Below are 21,939 nucleotides of genomic sequence, written 5' to 3' on the forward strand. Positions count from 1 at the left end.
CAAACACAATTTTATCTTCAAATTAAATTTTAGTGAAATTCTTTTTTATTTTTTTGAATTTATGTTCAAACGCCTGCTAAAGGATATATATAGCCCTTTTTCGAAAAAAGAAAAACAAAGTCCACTTGGGCGGGAAGATAAAAGAATATCCACACATGGGGCCGCCGCGACTCTATTCTAAAGTCAAACTGATCTAGTTGTTGTGGTTCTCTTTGACTCTTTGAGAAGTAAGCTTTTCCCTTTTCATACAAAGCCAACTCCTCAATAATTCAAAATCACCTACGGCCGCCGCCGCGTCGCCACCGCCGTTGCCTTTGCCAGTTCGTTATTTTCCGGTAAGACTCCACGTTCTTCATGGATCTTCCTCCCTACCACCATCACCATCACCACAGGTACGTCGAACGCCCTCCAAACTTTTCGCATGACCCTAATTTCTTCCACCACCTCCCTCCTCCTCCGCCGCCACAACGACGACCACCACCACCACCACATATCACTAATCTCCCTCATCACCACCACCATATCCCTCCCCCCTCCCCTCCCTTCCACCGCCAATCCCAGTTCTCGTTCCCTCCTCATAGTCCCCCACAAGAAAATCCTAAATTCTTCGATTGCCGCTCTCCCCCTAGGGTTTCCTCTAATCTAATCCTAGATCAATCCCCCTACCATCCTGCTCATCCGCAACACCCAAATTTTCCTTATAACGACCGTTATCATAACCCCCATCCTCCTAATTCTCCTAGGTTTATTGTCGATGATTTTGTGAGGGAGAATCGTCTGAGAGGCGTGGAATTCGATTATGATGATGACGAAAGATACCGTCTTGAGAGGCGTAGAATGGAAGAGGATATTGTTGTGAGGGAATTTAGATCGAGTGCCGAGAATTATGAGTTGCATCATGATGATAGGTATGAAGGTGAGAGATGGGAATATGGTCGTAATGTTGATGATGAGGTTTTGGTTGGTTCTTCTTCGAGGCGAGTGTCATTAGATAATAGTGGTTATGATTATGGTGGTGGTGATGTTAGGTTTAGCAATAGGTTAAGAGTGGACAAGGAGGAAATTTATAGGTCTCCTCCGCAGAAGAAGAGTGCATTGCTCAGGATTCAATGTGGGAAAGCTAATAACAACAGGAGTAGTAGAAATCAGGACAGTGACTCGAGTAGTGTTGGTGGATGTGGGGTAAGGGGAAAGCAGAAAGATGTGTTTGAGAGATTGGAGAGAAGGGTTGAGGGAAGAGATGGAAGAGAAGGAAGTTCGATGGAGCTTGATGTTTCATTTAAATCTAATGCACTTGTGGCGAAGGCTATTATGGCCCCGGTGTCAAGCCCAGCCAATGACTCAGACAGAAGCGAAACACCTAGATGTAAGAAGATTAGAAAAGTGAATCTCTCTGATTCTCCAATGAAGAAAGTCGGGTACGATTTGGGTAAAGGTGATGGTTCAGCAATTGATTCTGGTCGTCGTTCGAGTTCTAATAAGGAGTCTAAATGTTTGGTAGATAAAGTTACGGTTTCTGCGGGTCGGACATCTAATAGCACTTTGGATTCTAACATGGAGTCGAAACATTTGGCAGATAAAATTAAAGATTCTACTGGTGAACATGCATCTGATGGTACTTTGAATTCCAACAAGGAATCTAAATGTTTGCCAGATAAAGTTACAGTTCCTGTTGTGAGAAGTGCATTGCTGAGTTCCAATGGGACAAATGATTTAATTGTAACCCAAGAAAGCAAGGGATCTCCAGAGATCATGATTTTGGATCAGGGTGGTAATCATGTTGGAAAGGGTGGAACACCTCAACGCAAGATTAGAAAGAAGAAGAAAGTCACGAAAAAGAAAGTCGCGTCCCCTAAAATAGTTGGTGTTAACCCTTGTAATGCCACTGATTCACTGAACAAAGCATCTTTTGTCCGTCAGCAGCTTAAAAGTGTTGTAGAATTGGTAGAGAGAGCTAGATCTGATGATATGTCTACACTCGAGGATGTCAATATGAAGAAGGCCAAGAAGAAGAAAGTCACGACCCCTAAAAACGTCGGTGTTGACCTTGGTAATTCCACCGATTCACTGAACAAAGCATCTTTTGTCCGTCAGCAGCTTAAAAGTGTTGTAGAATTGGTAGAGAAAACTAGATCTGATGATATGACTACACTCGAGGATGTCAATATGAGTAAAGCCACGAAGAAGTATGTCACGGCCCCTAAAAAAGTTGGTGTTGACCCTGATAATGCCACTGATTTACTGAACAGAGCATGTTCTGTCCGTCAGCAGCTTAAAAGTGTTGTAGAATTGGTAGAGAGAACTAGATCTGATGATATGACTACATTCGAGGATGTCAGTATGAAGCTGCCTGTGGATGAAGTAGTTAGCAAATTAGAAAAACCTTCAAAACTGGCTGCTGTCAGTGAAGATGAGTCTGTCCAGCAGTCTAATTCTGAGGGGAAGAAAGCTGGTGCAGCTAAAGTCTTGGTTTCTTCAAGCAATGTGGACTCTGAAATTAATGACTTTGCTGATTGTACCAGTAGATCAGTTCTGAATGGCCCTTCCATGTTGAATTCTGAGACATGTATGATCGAAATACAAAACAAACCTACTAGTTGCAGTGTGGATAACGCTGATAATGTTGGAGGGCATTCTCAGGATGAGCACCGAGTGTCGGAAGATGGTCTTATTAAAGAACCTTCTGAGGCCATGGTTTGTGTAGAAAGAAATGGTGATGTTGTCTTGTCAAGCCTAGACGGGAGCACAATTCATAAGGATGAAGTATCTTCGTCAACTAAAGATACATATATCTCTTCTGTCTCTGACTTGGGGTTTTCTGATGGGAAGGAAAATGCAGTTGCTGTTATAGGATTGTTTGAAGCAGGTTCCGTGGAGCCATCTAGTGACCCCAAGATTGTACCTTTGCTGACTAATATTGAGAGAGGACTTAAAGAGAGTTTCTTGGATGGAAATGACAATAGTTTTAATTCTTCTAAGGCTGGGAGAGTTGTGGTTGTCAGTGACTTGCTAACTGCAGAGTGCTCGAGTAATAGTGATCCAACAGCCGGTAGTTTTGTATGTAGTATAACAAAATCATGTGTTGATGGAGTTACATTGTCACCTGAGGTGAGCCATACTAAGGGATCCGTTAATGCTGTGGTTTCTGTTGCAGATGATATTAGGATTATTGCGGATGATGACTCTTTACCTAATGTCACAAGGAAGAGAAAGACTACGGAAGACGAGTCTGTTTTGCCCACTACGAAGGTGAGTGAGCCAGAGGAAAATGCAGGTAGTTCTTTGCTAGGCCAACGTAAAAGTTTCAGTTGTTTGAGAGGAGATCATGCCTCTATAGAAGAGGAAGTTACAGTTCCTGGTAATGGGAGTGACTCATTAAAGGGGGGCCCTTCACATGAGGGGCCTTCAGAAGTGGAGCTTTCACTTCAGGATTGTTTTAAAGATGGTTCCAGTTCATGTTCTATCAAGAGTCCCAAGAAAACGGAGGTTTCTTCGCCGGGACTGGTTAAATCTGTTTTGTGTGTTACCACCCACGAGGGAGCTTCTAGCATACCAATTACAGCGCCTTTGATCGATGATGTTTCTGCAATGAAATTAGAATCTCGAAATACATTGTCTGATTTGGATGATGGTCCACCATCTCGTCCATCAGTCATATTGCTTGAGAGCAGTACCGCTGAGGAGGATGTAAGTCAGGCTGAGCCATTTGAAGATGGCTTGATGGATCACTTTTCGAATGTTGAGCAGGTCATTGCTCACAATTCTCAGCTGGGAGCTGCTGGACAAGATACTACAACTTCAGTTATATCTGTTGGGACGCTAAGAATGGCTTATGGAATAAGTGAGGACAAAGGTTCCTCCCTTGGAGTAGATCAAAAGTTGGCCCCAGAAGGTTGTGAAAGCCATAATTATGTGCTTGACAAGGCATGTCTGCCTTTGTTGGCAAATAATCACTCTTTATTTTCTGATTCAAATTGTGTGTCCGCAATGAAAGTAAGTGCCAAAGGTATGGAGTCTGTGCCTGATATGTCGGCGCTCATGTCATTTCCTGAAGACTTACCTAACAACTCATTCTTGGAGGAACCTATTGCTAAGTCATCAATGTCCAATGAAATTGTTATTGAAAAAGCCCAAAATGTTGATGAAAATTCCATTACTGCTGATGACCATGTTTTTTCTTCGGTGAAAACATCTTCAGATACTTCTGAGTTTGATAATACATCATCAGATACTTCTAGGTTTGGTAGAAGTTCAGATCATAAAGTTGGTGCCGTTCCTTTGATTAATCTAAATACTGTGCCATTATCATCACAGAATACTGTAAAGTCTACCCAAAATGTGACTTCACTGAGTTGGAAACCAAATTTGCGTGCAAACCAGCAAAGTGCTGCTGGTCCTAGGGTTCTCTCTGTTCGCCCATCGAATTTTCTCACTTCAAGGAATGTGCCCACTTCGAAGAAGCCACTGACATGGCATAGAACTGGTAATAGCTCTTTCTCAGTTGTTGGACGAGGTTCCCAAATGAACTCTCTACCTCCACAAAGCCATTTACCTAAGGACATTGGGAAAGCCGGCTCTTACATTCGCAAGGGTAACAGTCTTGTCAGAAAGCCTCCTCCTGTTGGTTCCCTTTCCCAAGGATTCCATGCTCCAAGTTCTTCAGTTTTCCGGTTGAACTCTTCTGCTGTGAATGACCTGAAGAGAAAACATGAGAATAAGACATTGATAACTGATTCACCCAGCTGCAGGGGAAATCCAGAAGTAAATGCTCCTTCAGAGAGGACCAAAACCCCTCCACAAAGCGAATCATTTAGTTGCATTACATTGAAGTCTGCCTCTTTTCCAGTGGTAGATCATCCTGGAACTGGTAGTATTGCTACCTCAAATCCTTTGGCAGTTACAGACAATATGTTGGCGCTGAAGCCTTCTGAGCATCCTTCAACATCTTCTGCACTTCCTGAATGTCAAATTGGTTTGGGAGGCAATTCCGAAAGCCAGAATATATTAGATGAAGGCACTTCTGGAAAGGAGATAGTTTATGTGAAGCAAAGATCAAATCAGTTAGTTGCAGCTTCTGATAAGACCCAGACATCATCCGATGGCTACTATAAGAGGAGAAAGAATCAACTGATTCGTGCATCTAGCAGTAATCATATGAAGCAGAGAGTTTCCGCGGCAAAGAATGTAGTTCCGACCCGAAGAGGTATGAAAAGCTTGAGTGGTAAGGATGTGTTTTTAAAAAACAGCTCATCATATTTGGCTTTCAAAACAAAGCTACTTCAAGACTGGTTCACCCTTTTTTATTCAAGCAGATTATCTACTTGTTTTGGCCTAGAACACCACCATTTTTGTAAGTTAATGTCAAAATTTTTACTAATCAGACAAGGTTTAAATAAATTACCCTTTGCAGGTTTAGCCAAGACCTCTAAATGGTCAAAGTCCTCATTGGTCTGGAAATTAGGTGATACTCAGTCATCAAGGAAATGTGGCAGCGCTGTAGAATATGAGAAGCTTTGGCCTTACTTGTTTCCGTGGAAAAGAGCTAGCTATCGGAGGAGTTTCCAGAATTCCTCTCCAAGTGACAGTTCCATATCTATTAGCAGGTGGGGAATCATTTCATGCTCGTTCATTTCTTTTTGGCGTCAAACTTCATACCTAAAGTATATTTTCTTTTAGACGGAAAATGCTGCTCTCAAGAAAGCGGGAGACAATATACACAAGATCAATTCATGGACTATCTTTACGAAGATCTAAGGTGTTAAGTGTCTCTGGCTCTAGTCTCAAGTGGTCAAAATCTTTGGAGCAAAGGTCAAAGAAGGCTGCTGAGGTTCGTCCAGCTGCACCCAGGTTTATTTGGGGTTGTAAAATTTGCAAGTGGATGTGTAAGACATTTTGTAAAGTGAAAGCCTTTTCTCAGGAAGCTGCACTAGCAGTTGCTGCTGTTGACAAAAGGAAAAGGGGACAAGATGATTCTAATGCTGGCTCAATGAATGGAAATAATGTCTCTCGTAAGTTTTATAGTGTAAAGCTGCTCCCAGGTAGGCCAGTTCTCTACCCTGGTGTGGCGTATTCATTTTCTTTCAAGTTTCTCGAAATATTGTACAAAGTTATTGGACGCCTATGTATCAGTTATGCCCTTTTAATATTTACCAAAAAAAGTTATGTCCTCTTTATGTACCTTTTCAGAATGTTGTACTCTTTTTTAATTGAGCACTATGATGGTCTTCTAACTTTTTACAGGAGAAAGGATATTCCGTATTGGTTGCGAGCGGTATAAGATGGACCCTTCTGGGAAGACACTACAGAGAATTTCAGGTGGTCTTCTCCTGATTTTGCTGAATTCTTTTCTCCTTCCCACTTTTTTTTTTTAATTTAGTTTTTTTTCAATTATGATTCGAATTTGCCACTTTTGTCCTATATGTGTTGCTCTGAGAATTAAGTTCCTTTAAGTTATCATCTTCTAGTTCCGTACCTGCAATATGATTTTAGAGGATGCTTTGGTTTTGGTTGTGATAGTCAAAGCAATGAGCAGCAGGTCTTAGATGGTGTTTGGCTAAGCTAAAGCTTCCATCACCCATATAGAGGATTGGTGAAATGCCTTTGTTTATTTCGCTACAAAATATGCCCTTACAATGAAGTTTGAACAAAGAAGTACATGCAGAAAAGTAGATATTCATGTCACTGAACAAAGAAAGTATCAACCACCTGTTACTGCACTGTCCAGTTGCCACAGATCTTCGGAGTACGTTCTGTTTTTTTTTTTTTTTTTTTTTTTTTTTTTTGCCTTTCTTGGGTCATGCCTTTTACCGACAAGGATGCCCATGAAAGCTGGAGTTTATGGACAGTTGACAAACAACAACAACAACTCAGTAGATGATCTCCGGTTGTATTTTTTGGTGTTTATGGACCGAAAGAAACAGTAGATGCTTTGATGGAATTTCAACTTCCAACAATTCTAGACTAGACGTCTAGTTAGTCTATTTAGCCGGTCCAAGTTGACCTCTGTAAATAACTTAGAGCACTTCCTGGATTTTGTTAGCTCTTTAGTCTAGACACAGTAGCTATGAATCCCTTTTTGTGATTTAAAAGCTGTATCCGTGTAATCTTTTGCTTCTTGATGGCTCTTTAATGAAATCACTTACTTCATAAAAAAGGAAGAAGCAGATATTCATGTTCTAAGATAGTTGTTGAACTTAAAGTTACTACTAAAATGTTTCAACTTAGTCATGTCCTAACTGGATCTAAGCTATTAGAGAACCTGGTTGCTCATGGAAGAATCTGATAGAAGAGTTGGTACAATGCTGATGTGTAGTTCATAGAAGAGTTGAATTGCTCAGATGAATACAAAATGTTGATGGGCATGCGTTCTGCGTGCAGGATTAAGCCTTTTCAGTTGTGCTAATTAATGGGCAGAAATGATGAAAAACTATTTTTCCATTTGAGCTATCGCATGTCAGTGGACTTGTTTTAGTAAAATGATTGTGGATACATGATTCTGAAACGATCATGGCATGGATTAGCTAGAAGATTCTGGTTTCCGTTGAGGCAGCGAGAAAATCAGCAAGAGGTCAACTTAATAGGCATCTAACTTTTCCAGTTCCAACTGAAGAAAGATGATAGTGGACTATTAGTTTAGAGAAAGAATAAAATGATGAAATAATCCACATTCACATTTGTTTTAATGTAGACTTATCAGAGCCTATAATTTCTAGAAAAGAAGTTACTCTGCTATTTTTAAACATTAGTTATTAACTTTGAGAAGGGCGTTTCTTTTCTTTTAATTTTAAGAGTGGTTTCGGTGATTTTTTTTATTTGTTTCTTGTAACTGTCTCTTGACATTATTTGCAACTTGACCTCGTAAATTTCTTCATATTTTATGGACAGATGAGGAACCATCGGTGTCAGTTGTTCCTGAGGCGAAGAAATCTTACATCCCCAAAAGATTATTAATTGGGAATGATGAGTACGTATAAATACTATTGTTGTCAATTCATTATCAATGATGTACCTAGTGCTGGTTAATCTTCAGGCGTTGAGTTAGTATTTTTTTTTTTGGGTATAACTGTGATATTTATTTGCATAACTTTATTTTGAAATCACATATTGCTTTCAGAAATCATGAGCAGTTTGTAATTCTTGGTACTTAAGCGTGTTGCTTCATATCATAATCTTTTCTATTGGATTTTATATAATCCGGAAAAAATAGGAGTACTCCAAAAGTAAGGCCAATAGGAAAAGAATTATTTAAAAAACTATGGTCTTGGTTCCAAGAGATGAAATAAGATAATAAAAATGCTTACTGTGAATAAAACTTTGCCTTTACTTGTAAACAAATAATATAAATGCTCGAAACTGCTTGTAGGTATGTGCGGGTTGGCAATGGTAATAAGCTGGTTCGAAACCCAAAGAGACGAGTACGCATCTTAGCGAGTGAGAAAGTACGCTGGAGTTTGCACACTGCTAGAATTCGGCTGGCAAGAAAAAAACAGTATTGCCAGTTTTTTACAAGGTTTGGCAAATGTAACAAGGATAATGGAAAATGTCCTTACATTCATGATCCATCTAAAATCGCTGTCTGCACTAAATTTCTGAATGGTTCTTGCTCTGACACTAATTGTAAATTGACTCATGAGGTATGATACTTCTCAAACCCTATAATTGATGTGGTTGCAGCATGATTAGTTTTTGCCTTTTTACTTGTTTTCACCTCATATATTAGGTTATTCCTGAAAGAATGCAAGACTGCTCCTATTTTCTGCAAGGTTGGTGCTATTACATTTATGGGTGTTATTATATTTTAATTCAGTTTAATCTAAAGAAATGTGAGAACACTAACTTGTATTTTTTTGGGCAGGAATATGCTCAAATGAGAATTGTCCATATAGACACGTAAATGTGAATTCAAATGCCTCTATTTGTGAAGGTTTTCTCAGGGGCTATTGTGCTGATGGCAATGAGGTATTCTTTGTTTTCAGTTTGCTGCTTCCAAATGAATCATTACCAACTGTATGATACACATCTCAAAGAATTGAAATTCGACTTAGATAAGCTCTTTAATAGTAGCTCACAGCCAATTTATGCCAGGTGCCACGTAGAAATAATTTAAGTTACAAGCAGTGTCTGGATGCTCAAGCAAAGAAGATCTTCTGAAGTTTATATTCTTTACCCAGTTTTATGTTTGATTGGTTCCTAGACAAGGTCCTATCCTAGGGTTAGAACTTTGCTAGTCCCTATCCCTAACTTGTTTAAGATGTAACGAGGCTAGTCTCCGCACCTCCCCCCCGGAATGAAATAGTTGGGTGGACCCTTCCCGATCCTTTCTTGTCATTCTTTTTTGAAATGGCTCCTTGATTTGACTATTTTTTACTGCCTGACAAGATTTTTACCAAATGTTTTGACCTCTTTTTCTGCTTCCTCCCTCCCCCTCTGTTGGTCTGAATGCAACTAGCTCATTATTGTTAGTATATTTTCTGCACAATAGATATGTGGATCATCCCAAACACACGACCCTACTAATCTTGAAACTTGTGATACGGATCATGTTTCTAAACATGCAGTGTCGGAAGAAACACACCTATGTCTGCCCCGATTTTGAAGCAACTGGCAACTGTCGCCAAGGTTCGAAATGCAAGCTTCACCATCCGAAAAACAAAAGGAAGGGTGTGAAAAGGAAAGCTTCCAGCGAGATGAAGAATGGTCGAGGTCGTTATTTTGGCTCTCCGCACATAGACAGTAGTGAGCACATTACAGCTGGATCGGAGAAAGCTTCTGCTTGGGGGAACAACGACATATTCTTTAAGAAGGGGAAGTTTGTTGATTTTATTAGCCTAGATGGCAGTGATGAAGAGGAACTGACTAGTGACCAGAGAAGTGAGGAACCACCACTTTGCGAAAGTAGTTCTGCAGAGATGCAACTAGATGATCTCGATGAGCTTATTAAACCCATGAAACTGATAAATAGGAATAGATCTGTAGATTCATCCCCCTTCATGGATAGCCCTAGTGATATGGCTGCAAGCTATGTATCGGAGGAGTCTTAGTGTTTGTAAATGAAGTTTTGTAATTAGATTAATTGTACTGTTCTGCTAGTGCAGAGCAATTTTTTTTGTTTTCAAACTTTAGGTTTTTAGTTAATTACTTAGGTATAGGTCTTAGGATTAGGCAATATTTTGTATCGCTAAGTGTGTTGTGTGCGAGAGAATGTGAGAAACTGTTGTGATAAAAAATTAAAGGCAATGAAATTTTGATGCAAATCTCTCATTGGATGGTTTTGCTTTCAGTTCTTTTACTTTTCAATGTTAGCAATTTCCAAGTCAATTTAATTTTTGTTTTTTTAAATCAAGGCAACAATGAACCTTTTGAATCAATCAGCTGAGATTATATTTATGCTTACAAAGCTTGGCTTCTATCTCCTTTTTACTTGCTAAAAGATGACAGATTGATAATAAAGCATACATATATATTGTTTTTTTTTTAATGCGGTGATGAACTCAATAGAATACTCCCATTAAGAACGCTAGCTAATTTTGCCAAATGTGTTATTGTTTATTTTTCATCACATAGATATCAAGCTGGTTCTCGATATCTATGTTTTCCAGAAACGTATAAAATTCTTAGCAAACACCGAGTCTAGGTTTTAACTTCAATTTGTCCATAGATTTTGGTGTTGCCTATATAAGTGAAATTATTAACTATAAGTGTGAATTCCAAATCATATAACTACGAAATTTTGAGTAGATACGGGAGAAGTTATCTCAAAATAAAGAAGAAAAAAGCAACTAATAACAGCATATCGGCAGAGGAATATAATTGTCTGAGACAGACTACAATTCTCAAGAAACCCAAGTAAATTCCCATACTTAATTTTCATGGTTTTAATGTAAACGCTTTTATATTACTCACGAACCAAACCTTCGAAGTTCAAACAGCGTAAATAAAGAATCTGAAGCTGCAAGGAAAGTACAAAATAGTGGAACTTGTACTTCACCTTTTATCTCCATATTAAATACAGCCACAGAACCAAAAGAAAAAAAACCCAACGTGCAAATAAGCATTTCTTATCCACACAAAAATGAGAACATATCAATATCCTAATTCCTAATACCAACATTCAAGAAAACGCCATATATAAAAATCACAGAAAACAAAGCACAATAATAAAAGGTCCCAAAAGAAAGAAAAAAAAGCCCTTAGCCATGGCAGCAACTTCAACATACATGGCTTCAACTCATTTCAGCATGTTAGGTTATTGGACAACAAAGGGAAACAAACAACTCAAAAGAAGAAACTTTTTATCAGTTTCAGCACAGCAAACAGAAGTTGAAGAAGTAAAAGTAGAAAAAGATGAAGAAAAGAAAGAAGAAAAACAAGAAGAACAAGCAATGAAACAGCCAAGGCCAGTGGAACCACAGATAAATGTGAAGAGCAAGAACATGAGCAGAGAATATGGAGGACAGTGGCTAAGTTCTGCTACTAGACATGTTAGAATATATGCAGCTTATATTGATCCTGAAACTTTTGCTTTTGACCAAACACAAATGGATAAACTTACACTTATCCTTGACCCTACTGATGAATTTGTTTGGACTGATGATACTTGCACCAAGGTCTACTCTTACTTCCAAGAACTCGTTGATCATTATGAGGTACTTTCTCCTTTTTGAAAAGAGAATATCCTTTTTACAAATTTTAATGGACTTACTTATATATACTCATAGTGATAGTGTAAATTCTTCTACATTATTACTGTATTTTAACATGTTATAGCAGGTAAATTATTTTATTTTGTAGGTTACGTACTAATCACCCTTTTTATGAATAATTAACATATACGGTATTTATTTTTAAGTGATCTGAGTGTATACAAGTTAAACTCAATTTTAATACTTTTTCTGTTTCACGTCTTTGTTATTTTTGGGAATATTTAATGAAACTTCTCGTGTTAATAATGATAAATATTTCAGAGTTTTAATCAAAACAATTAAAACTCAATTTTCAAGAACATGTTTACTATGAGGTAAATTTTCTTCATTTATTGCCGTTTTTCTAATTTGAAACTTTTTCCTATAAACACCGTTACTTTTCCAAGAGTTGACTCTTTATTCTTAACAATGAAATATTGACTCCTATACTTTACGCTGTATTTGGAAAATTATTTCAAAAACATATCTTATCCACTCGATACTGTCTTAGGCTATCTTCTTGTTGAGCCACAGATTTGTATCGTCTTCTTCTTCCTCTCTATTTCTTGTGCCTTAACCTAAACTTTGCTGCATTATGTAACAATTACGGATTTAGCAAGACTCCAGAAGAGTTGCAGTTTAGACAAGATACTTCTTTGGGAAAAGCAATGTCGCATTATTTTAGTAAGAAATTCGCAATAAAAGAAAGTCGTTGATAGGAACTTCCTTATTGTATGTTATAAAAGAAGTGATAGAGTACTACTAAAGCGTAAATTCTAAAAATTCAATGTTTTTACCAAATTGAGATGCTAACTCCAATGTTTCACTCTGGACCAGGGAGCTCCATTGACGGAATACACGCTTCGCCTGATCGGTTCAGACATAGAGCACTACATAAGAAAGCTTCTATATACTGGAGAAATCCAATACAACATGAATGCAAAAGTTCTTAACTTCAGCATGGGGAAACCAAGAGTTGGGTTCAATTACAATGGCCAAATGGAAGATGTAAACCAGTAAATTCAGGTAACAATGTTGACTATATTGAAACATTGAGTAGCAGAACCAAGTTTTAAGAATGTAAATGAAGATTTCACCTTCTCTCCTATGTATGTATATGATCTTCTCTCTGTCTGTCTTCAACACTTATCCCAAAAAGATAATGCACAGCAAAATTGTCCTCCACTAGTAATTGAAATAGTAACCTTTGATTTTCTTCTTCTATCACTTGTTTTATGGCACACGGGGGTATTGATGAATGGGAAAAAGTAACGACTTCTAGGAAGATCCAGGCATTGTTCGAAGACATTCTGTATCCTCCCAAGGCATGAACGCATCTTCCCGAGTTAGATGCTGGAGATAATTGAAACAAAATGTACTTTTAGTGTAAGTCAGTAGCTTCTTGCAGAATGAGTAAAAATATAAAAGATAATAATGAGTGTGATAATTTCATGCTATTATTTGAGATGGGGCCACGATACTCCCTTGGTCCGTGTTCTCGTTCTATTGGTCCATATTTGTAACTATCAAAACTCCTATTGGCTCAAACCTCATATAGACATCAGAACTTTGGCAATGATACATGGACATAGAGATTAGATCAGTCATCCTTGAAAATTTGGAGTCCAAAAAGTAAATTTGAGCAAGTCGAGTAGTTTTTCATGGTTTTTTGAGGTCAAAATGCAGCACTTCATAATTTAGAGGCAAAATGGCTGATAGGACAACAACAACCATTGATTCGAGAGGCAAGTGGTTTGGTGGGAAAAAGGGTACTATATACCGTGTTTTCCATTAAGGACTGGGTGAGAGGAGATCCGCATGTATGGTAACTGCAAGGAACACCTTACACACTGAAAGAAAGGGAGCATTCATTGAAGTCAATCTTTGGTAGGGAAATCATGGATTTGTAAGGTCCCTCTCCTTTCTGGATGCTGGTCATTAACTACTATACTATCTTGGTCCTAGAAGCTAATCTTTCTTTTTCCATCATTACCTTACCTCCTTTTTCATGCAATAAGGTCTATGTACTAAACACATAAAAAAGATATTTACAAACTCAGGTCATTTAAAAGGTAACTCTATTTAAGAAGCATTGATTCGTGATAAAAAATAAATGGTATGTAACCTACTATAATAGGTTAATTACCACTGACGGTGCAAGACTTCTTTACACTCTCAGTGGATATAACTTAAATGTATTTGTTTTTATTCATGATGCAACATTGAGCAATGAATGATCCTTATCTGCAACTTATAGGGCACTTTGGTCCTGGGCATGGACTTCTGCTCAGGACTACGTAGACAGCTCTCGTTTCTTCTGTACATCTCATGAGAAAGTAAGGGTTCACCAATAACTCAAGAGCTATCATAATCTAGACGAGCTAATGTTTTACAAGTAATCTAAAAAAGGAAAACATGTGATTAGAGCCTATAAATCTCCTAATTACACAATTATTTGGATTTGGAAATTTTCCACATTTACAAGGTATAGATTCTTGTTAGGAAGCTGCAATAAGTTGCATTCTAGATAAGACAAAGTTCCCTCAACTCTTTGAGGATTACCAATTTCTTTTGTCAAAAGTAAAGAAAATTGTTGGTATATCTAAGATTTTAAGCACATGATCGCTTTTGGTAACACTCCCTCTGATGAGGAAGGTCCTTGTTTTCGCTTACACCACAAAATTTGCTTTGAAAAGGATATCTTTGCAGATTATTCTATCATCAAGACCGATTGCGAGTACATTCTTTTCCATCTTACAGTTCCTTAGCTTCATAATTCTTTTGGCTCATTAACATATTTTACCTACTTATTGGAAACATATATATATGAGTTTAATATCCCAATCAATTATTGTGAGAATTCATATAGCTAACACGTAGTACTAGGAGTGCCACATAGTAATAGTTGTTGTATATGAAATTTGCTGTATTTCCACGCTAATAGACACTTCCCATGCTAAGAGAAAATTAAACGTCTAGTTTCTTAAATAGATCAGTTTACCTGCAAGCTTGCAACAATAAAATGAAGCAAAATACAAAAGACAGATGAAAGGGGAGAGAGAAAAAGAAAAATTGTTACTGTTCTTTACCAAGGACATCCAAGAAGAGGTAGCCCTCACCTCTAACCAAAAGAAAAACCCACGCATAATGTTCAACTTTTTATCTTTGTCATGATTGGTCCTTTTGATTTCCCGATTGACACCTGCATTTTTACAATGAAAATATATTGGAAATTCATTGTTGATATGAAAATCACAGGACTGACTTGGGATACGAACTGGCGCAGCAAATATCAGAACTAGCAATATCAATAGCCAATATGGAAGTAGAAACTAGAAACTAGAGAGAAATTCAACTAAACAAGCAAACAAACTTTACTTTCTTCTCTTCTAAAACAAAACTGCCGAAATCTAATTGGGAACCCTAATCTCGTGTTTTAAAGACTAATATACTTCCCAAAATACCCCAATTTAAATTGAAAAGGCTTGTAACATAACACAAATGCTAAACAAAACAAAACAGCTTACAAAAGCTTAAACTAATCTAAAGTTATATAAAACCAACCTGAATTACGTACAAGCAATCCCTAATTACCCATCTCTGTTGTGCAATCCCACTGCATCCTTACTTGATTTATGATTGTTTTCCTTGATCATTAGGATTTCCAAACAAGTTTCTGTATCCCTTTTTCTTCCCTTTACAAGTAGACTTCCCACCTTCTTTTTAATGAGGATATAATTTGTTAACATAGTAAGATAAATTCCCACATAATACTTGTTTACTTTACAAAATAGTAGAAAATCTTACATAAAATCAAATAGCATCCTGTCATCAATACTTACTAAAATATCAAATGCTCTCCAAAGTGTTCAGAAGATAAGAAAGTGTTGCACTTTGTTGGAAAGAGTTTTCAACTCCCTTAAATGCCTTTTTGTTTTTCTACATGGTCCACATCAGCGTCAAATGAGCTATTTCCCATGTCTCTTTCTCCTCCTCTTCCTCGAGAAGTCCGAAATAATTCAAACAACATAAAAATTCTCTATAATATGAGAAATTTTGTGGAATACTTGTATAGCTTGTAAATTTTATTCTCAAGTTGAAGATAAGTAAAAGATTGATTTCCTGAAAAAAAATAATTTCCTAGATAAGGTATGCTATTTTCTTCAAATTTACCGTAGTTTTCGTTCTGATTTCGGGAATCAAATTGTATCTTGTCTCAAATTTTTCCGTCCGTCGTGGTCAAAGTAGCCAAATTGTTTGATCATATCCGGTACGGATCCCATACCCACACCCATACTAGTGTCGTGTCAACACAGGTGCGGCACCTAAACTGCCATGTCGGAGCAACTTAGCTAAATTGTTGTCCTTGTCATATTATTCCATAGTACATTTGATTCCTTCATAGGTTTCTGCACTTTGTACACTAAAGCTTCCACCTGCTGGACTAGATCCACTAAAGTTCAAGTCTCTCCTTTTCCTGTAAATGTATGCTAATTTTGGTATTTGAACCTGCACAGTGATAAGAAAAGAAAAAACTTCTCGGATCGGTGGAAAGAAATTAAAAACCTTGCAGAGTGAAAAACTTGTGCAACTATAGTGCCTTTGAATCCTCATCCTTATCCCATGCTACGTTTGCTTTCTTCGCAAGTTCTTCACTTCTTGCTCTAGGGCTGCCACTCGCAGGCTATATCCATTAAAGTTCAAAATATCTGTTTTTCTGTAAAGTGACTTTTCCGGTCATGGAGTAGCAACCAACTTTAGGATTCCAAAACATGCTTTCGTATCGATCACGGTGAAGGAATATATGTTTTTTTAATAGGAACAGCGAAAGCATATACGTAAGAAACAACCAGTTTCCGTACACAACTTCGGGAGACCTTTTCCTTTTTTGTACATGCTTTGGAGCACGTATGAGATTCCTGGTATGATAGATTGTTAGGATATTTCATTGTTTGCTCTTTGTAAAGAATGTCACTTTGTCTACTATTCTTCATATGGTATGTACAACTTTTGTATCTAGATTTCCTTTTTCAATTTTCATTTCAATTAAATCAAGAAGCCAAGAGAAATAAATAGAATCTGCAAATTGCAGTTTTTTCTCTTCTAAAACATACAATAACTCCAAAAAGCAAACCAGAAAACCTAATTGTGGCCATTAACAGCAAATATATCTAAAATACCCAAAATGCTCCTACTTTAAGCTGAACAGGCTATAAACTTAAACCCTAGCCTAAACAAGTAAAAGAAGCGGACAAAAGCTTAAAAATAATATAAGATCCTAACACTCAATCTAAGTTATGATTTCTTTTCTATCTCTACCATGAAATCCCCCTACAGCAAGAAGTACATAGCTAGGTTATATGATGTCAATTTAGTAATACCAAATGTACCCATTATGTGGACGTAACAGGTAATAAGTAAGGTGATAGAAACCATTGAGAGATTACTACAAAGTAGAACTTTAAGGAGTTTCAAAATTGTCTTGAAGGGATATCTCATCAACTCTGGAGGCTTGGCAAGAGTTGCTAAAAGGAAAGCACATGAAAATGTTAAATACCAAACCAAGCAAGGGGAAGCAGCTAAGGAGGGTGAAGTCGCCAAAACAGGATAGGCATTAACTTTCATGCATAAGCAGCCTTATATGTGTAAAATATTAGAACAGCTTCATAAGTCTAACGATTAAGTGGAGTATGCATATTACATTAAGCTCTAGTACTATAAGTTAGGTGACTCCTCAACCGAGGACTCCAGTCAAAGGCTCAAAGCAGATTTTGTTCCAGATCACTGACAAGCATAGTTAATGAATTTTTGTTGTTAAGTTAAAAATATTATTATGTACATTTTAATTAGCAGACAAGTCTCACTTATTGTAAATCAGATGCATACAGTTAACATCTGCACACCCCTCAACAAAAGGCAGGCAAACACCTGCTAATTAGTATACTTATCCATTTTATTTGTTCTCCTTCGCCTTGATTCATTCAGCTGAAGAAAACTAGAGAAAAGATGTTTCTTCATCAATTTACCCGTTAGAGTGATTCTCTAAAACAAGCTCATATAAGGCATGCATGTTGAGATGAGGGAACCATGTGAAATATTAGAGACTTAGAGTTAATTTGTTTTGACTTTTGACAGTGAACACTTTCATCTCAAAAACGAAAGGAGAACAAATAAGTTAGAATGAGATACTATTTTGATTATCGATGACCTCAAGAATATTTGGCAAGTTCTGTCTGCAGTGTGGGTTTTCAGACGCCGAAAACAGTTATTCCTTCCTAGAAATATTTTCCTAGTTCCTTTCCTAGGAATCGCAACTCGTCCACTGTTTTACATGACTTTTAAGGTCACTTGCCTTACATGACTATTGTTTCCATTGGCGTTTCTCTAGGTGTAAATATAATACTGTATTAAAAGTTACATTAGTCATGCCTCGTTTATATGAAATTTTGAATCAATTTAAAAGGGTAACATTGATCTTTCTTGTTCTTTTTCTTCTGGAACCACTATGAAAACAACTCTGCTCTTCCACACCTAGTGGAAGTCAAATGATAAACATGAGACGAAGTATCAAAGTGTAGAGAAAACAAAAGGAGAACATATTCTTCTACAAGCTACATGAAAACGGAAAGAGAACGAAGATAACATTAAAAGCGGCCTATGCCTATCTTTAAGCAAAAGGTTCAGAACTTGAGTTACTTTTGCATACAAAAAGCTCAAGATAATTTAAAAGAAAAGCAAGATGAGACGTTTCCACTTGTTCTAAAAGTTCTAAAACAGTTGCATTGTTTGCAGTTGTTCCATCATTTTTTTCTCCCTTTAACTGCCTAGACTAGAGACGACATTGCTTCTATCATTTACCATATACTCCGCCCACTTTTATTTGATTGTTTGGGTTCTGAACTTTTTCTTCATTTCCCCCCCTTTTTGGGAGGTTCAGAGCACCCTGAGATGACTAATAACAAAGAAGAAGTAACTTTTTCTCAATCAGATGGGTAAACATTTGCTAGCAAGTTCAGTCCATTTTGAGGCGAAAGAAGACGACAAGGAACTATTCTTAAATTCTCTAAAGTGAGAAAGCAGGAATTCTATTGAATTGGATACTATCTTAAAGGTGACTACATAAAGTTTGAAACCAAGGCATGGCCTGAGAAAAATTCAAACACGCAGAGAAGCATTCAAAATGCAAAGGGATGCTGCAGTGCTGGAAACAAACTTAAGGTTGTTAACCTACCTTTATGGAGTGATAGAAGGGATGTTCCACGTCTATTTATTGAGCTACATGGCATCTTAATATCTTTCCAAAGCTTCTTATACTCCTCATCATCATAGGGTCTCATCAATAAATTCAGAACCTCCTTCCTGTAGCCAGAATTCATAATTGACGCATTTGGGTTGCTGATAGGCTGACTGGGATCCTCCAGCTTGATACACAAAATTAGACGCCAATGTAACAAGAGTTATCATGCAGAAACAAAACTAAGAGGTAACATAAAAGAAAGGAAGAAGAGGGAGGAGGAGAGGGACCAAAATAACTAGTGAAAGTAGCAGAAGCATTGAAATAGTACATTCTCGCAATGTTCCACTGGAAATACAAAGGGGTTAGAGCTACTGCCCATGCCTAACTCTGCATCAACGTTCTGAACAATTTCTACTTCACTTTGGGGGATCTCCTCCTTGAGAGCTTCATAAACCAAATAACAATTATTTCCAAATGAAGATTTGAGAAAGCAATCTTCGTTAATAGGTTTTCTTGCGAGAAGCAAATAAATCTTACAATCAGAATCTTCATTTGGTTCTGTCTTTATTCTCACGTCCATGAATTTGCTACCATTCTGTGTCTTCTGCTCCTTACCAGGTACAATCTTCACATCAGTACTGTGCTTTCTGTTAACTAAATCCCTATCTTCCCTCCTTTGCTTCTGACTCAAAATCTCATCTTTCATATTCTGCTTCTCAACTACGGAGGTATTTCTATTCTTTCTCGCAGAAGTGTTTAGAGCTTTTGAACTCCCTAATTTGTACTTTTCCCTAACGCTATTCTGATCCTTTTCAACTCCATCATATTCGTGCTCATCATCAGATCCGTCCCCTTTCTCATACTTCAGGAACACGGGCAACCCATTCTGATCACTAGCTTTAAGAACATATGACGTTCCATCTGGCTTAGCATTAGCCAAGAAAGTCATATATTGTGGGTCAGCTTCAACATCACTACAACTAGAATTCTCCCGATTATAGGCAGCTCCCACGTCAGCCTCCTTTGTTGATAACTTGGCATTATCTTGATCCACAAGAACACATCTTTCCAGTGCTTTATGATCACCAAGCCCAGTACCTTCCCTATCATGCTTCTTCTTCTTTTTATTTAGACAACATAAATCATACATTAGATCCCAATCCTGCATTCCAGCTTTCCCCATCCAATCAAATTCAATTTCCAAGAAACAAAAAACCCAAAATAAACAATGCAGTTAATCTTGTTTCAGCTGGATAACCACATACAACGACTAATCACTGTTTCATCCATTCACTTTCAAACAGCCAACATAAATATCTGTACAATAGAGGCAAAAAGACTAATGTTAGTTTTTAAAAATCAAGAATATGGGAGACATTAGTTTAAAAGAAAAAGTACTCCCAGATCACAAGCATTTCTTCTTATATTTCTCTTTTTAGTTACCCTCTTCATTCCAGTTTACGTGACCCTATTTCCTTTTCAACTTGTTTAAAAAAGAATGACCCCTTTCGAAATTTGGAAACAATTTAACCTGAACTTTTTCTTCACCCTTAATGACAAGCTTTGATAGCCATATACACATGTTATGAATGTATATAACAAAAAGTTTCAAACGTTCTATAGCCATACTACAAGTTTCAAAAGTGTTTTTTTTTCCAGTTACATGAAATGAGACGGAGGGAGTAAAATCAAGGGGTTCCTACGCCCTTAAATACTTTAACGGGATGCCGATGGCAACTACTGCACCAAAGGTCATTTCAAACAAGCTTCTAAACACACACACACGCGCACACACACAAAACCAATGTATAGAAAAGCACCGGAAAAATCACATGCAGAAGCAAAGGTAAAACCATTAAGCGAACTGTGAGCAAAAAAGCGTGATAAATCAGTACATCACCTAGCCGGAGAGGTGACGGAGAAAAAGTAAAAGAGCGTCGGAATTGGGATAATCTGAGAAGTAGACAAACTCAGAAAACGCAGCGGGAGCAAATTTGAAGAAGTGTGTAAAATGCAGCCTATTTGTAATTTCTTTTTTCTTAAATTTCATTTAAATGCCTTCAAAAAATTTACAATGTGGAAAGTTTCCCCATAAATATTAAATCAAGAATATTTAAATATTCTATCTATGATGTAAGTAATAGATAGAATACTCACTCAGTATCAATTTATACGAGATAATTTGACTCGACATTGAGTTTAAGAAAAAAGAATAATTTTTTGGTTGTGAAAACCAAATGGAATGACTGACCTTGGGTTGTACCCGGTCCGAAACCAAGTGGATTTATTTTTTGTCCCATAATCCCCACTATTATACATATCACGATACGGCATAGCTTTAGAATTTTTTTCCATCTCCTTTTTTTTAACGAATACATCTCTACATATTCATCATCTAAAGATATATCTTTCATTACAATAGTTATATGACAAGTCGATCTTTTTATTGGAAAACTACGTCCTCGAGCTCGAGGTTTCAATTTCTTCACAGTAGTACCTCCGTTGACTTCGGCTTTACTAATGACTAAATTGGCTTCGCTGGAACCTATATTGTAACTAGCATTTGCTGCTGCTGAATAAACCAATTTCAAAATGGGATATCAAAGACTTTTAATACTTGTGGTCTTAAAAACTTATGAGTTTGTGGGGCCATGATATTTATGTAATTATAAAACCTTCTCATTAAGGATAAAATAGGTAAAATAAAGAGTTTTATTTTAAAACAAACTAAAAAGTAAAATATTTCATCTAATTAGAAGCAGATGGAGTACTAATTTTATCTTGCCTTAAATAGAAACGTTTGGCTCACGTAAGATATTTTGACTATTGGAACAGGACAAAAAAAAAAGAGAACAGTTTGACTAAACCAATGACTGAATTAACGTTAGTCCTTAGACACGTGCTGTATGGGAGTATGTTGATAGTATCCATTGTTTTTTTAATATATAATACGTTATTCTAATTGATAATTTGAAACACAATATATGAATACTTTTGAGTCTCCGTAGCCAATTTTTCCTT

General features: G+C 37.1%; 3 protein-coding genes across 6 annotated transcripts; 2 read left to right on the forward strand and 1 right to left on the reverse strand.

Annotated features, from left to right (window-relative positions):
- Positions 1–132: 132 nt before the first annotated feature.
- Positions 133–10,265, forward strand: LOC104100725 (uncharacterized protein At1g21580). Of its 2 annotated transcripts, none has more exons than XM_009608030.4 (10): positions 133–5,221; positions 5,411–5,603; positions 5,677–5,827; positions 5,918–6,008; positions 6,241–6,315; positions 7,885–7,963; positions 8,363–8,633; positions 8,720–8,762; positions 8,855–8,958; positions 9,558–10,265. In XM_009608030.4, exons 1-10 carry the CDS (start codon positions 355–357, stop codon positions 10,038–10,040), a joined length of 6,357 nt encoding a protein of 2,118 aa, XP_009606325.1. In that variant the 5' UTR covers positions 133–354; the 3' UTR covers positions 10,041–10,265. The 2 variants fall into 2 exon arrangements, with proteins under 2 accessions (XP_009606325.1, XP_018627793.1); XM_018772277.3 differs by having other exon boundaries at positions 133–5,203.
- An 851-nt stretch (positions 10,266–11,116) lies between these two features.
- LOC104100722 (NAD(P)H-quinone oxidoreductase subunit M, chloroplastic) lies at positions 11,117–12,903 on the forward strand. Its single transcript, XM_009608025.4, has 2 exons — positions 11,117–11,645; positions 12,519–12,903. The coding sequence occupies exons 1-2, from the start codon at positions 11,196–11,198 to the stop codon at positions 12,699–12,701; spliced, it is 633 nt and encodes a 210-aa protein (XP_009606320.1). The 5' UTR covers positions 11,117–11,195; the 3' UTR covers positions 12,702–12,903.
- Positions 12,616–20,980, reverse strand: LOC104100723 (uncharacterized). 3 transcript variants are annotated; one of them, XM_033657268.2, is made up of 6 exons: positions 20,634–20,980; positions 19,456–20,235; positions 19,247–19,362; positions 18,913–19,102; positions 14,771–14,883; positions 12,616–13,034 (listed from the first exon to the last, which is right to left on the reverse strand). In XM_033657268.2, the coding sequence occupies exons 2-6, from the start codon at positions 20,099–20,101 to the stop codon at positions 12,960–12,962; spliced, it is 1,140 nt and encodes a 379-aa protein (XP_033513159.1). In that variant the 5' UTR covers positions 20,102–20,235; positions 20,634–20,980; the 3' UTR covers positions 12,616–12,959. The 3 variants fall into 3 exon arrangements, with proteins under 3 accessions (XP_033513159.1, XP_033513162.1, XP_033513160.1); XM_033657271.2 differs by having other exon boundaries at positions 14,801–14,883; positions 20,634–20,978; XM_033657269.2 differs by having other exon boundaries at positions 20,819–20,973.
- Between the last annotated feature and the right edge of the window lie 959 nt (positions 20,981–21,939).

Source organism: Nicotiana tomentosiformis, chromosome 4 (genome assembly GCF_000390325.3).
Source record: "Nicotiana tomentosiformis chromosome 4, ASM39032v3, whole genome shotgun sequence".
Classification (NCBI taxonomy): domain Eukaryota; kingdom Viridiplantae; phylum Streptophyta; class Magnoliopsida; order Solanales; family Solanaceae; genus Nicotiana; species Nicotiana tomentosiformis.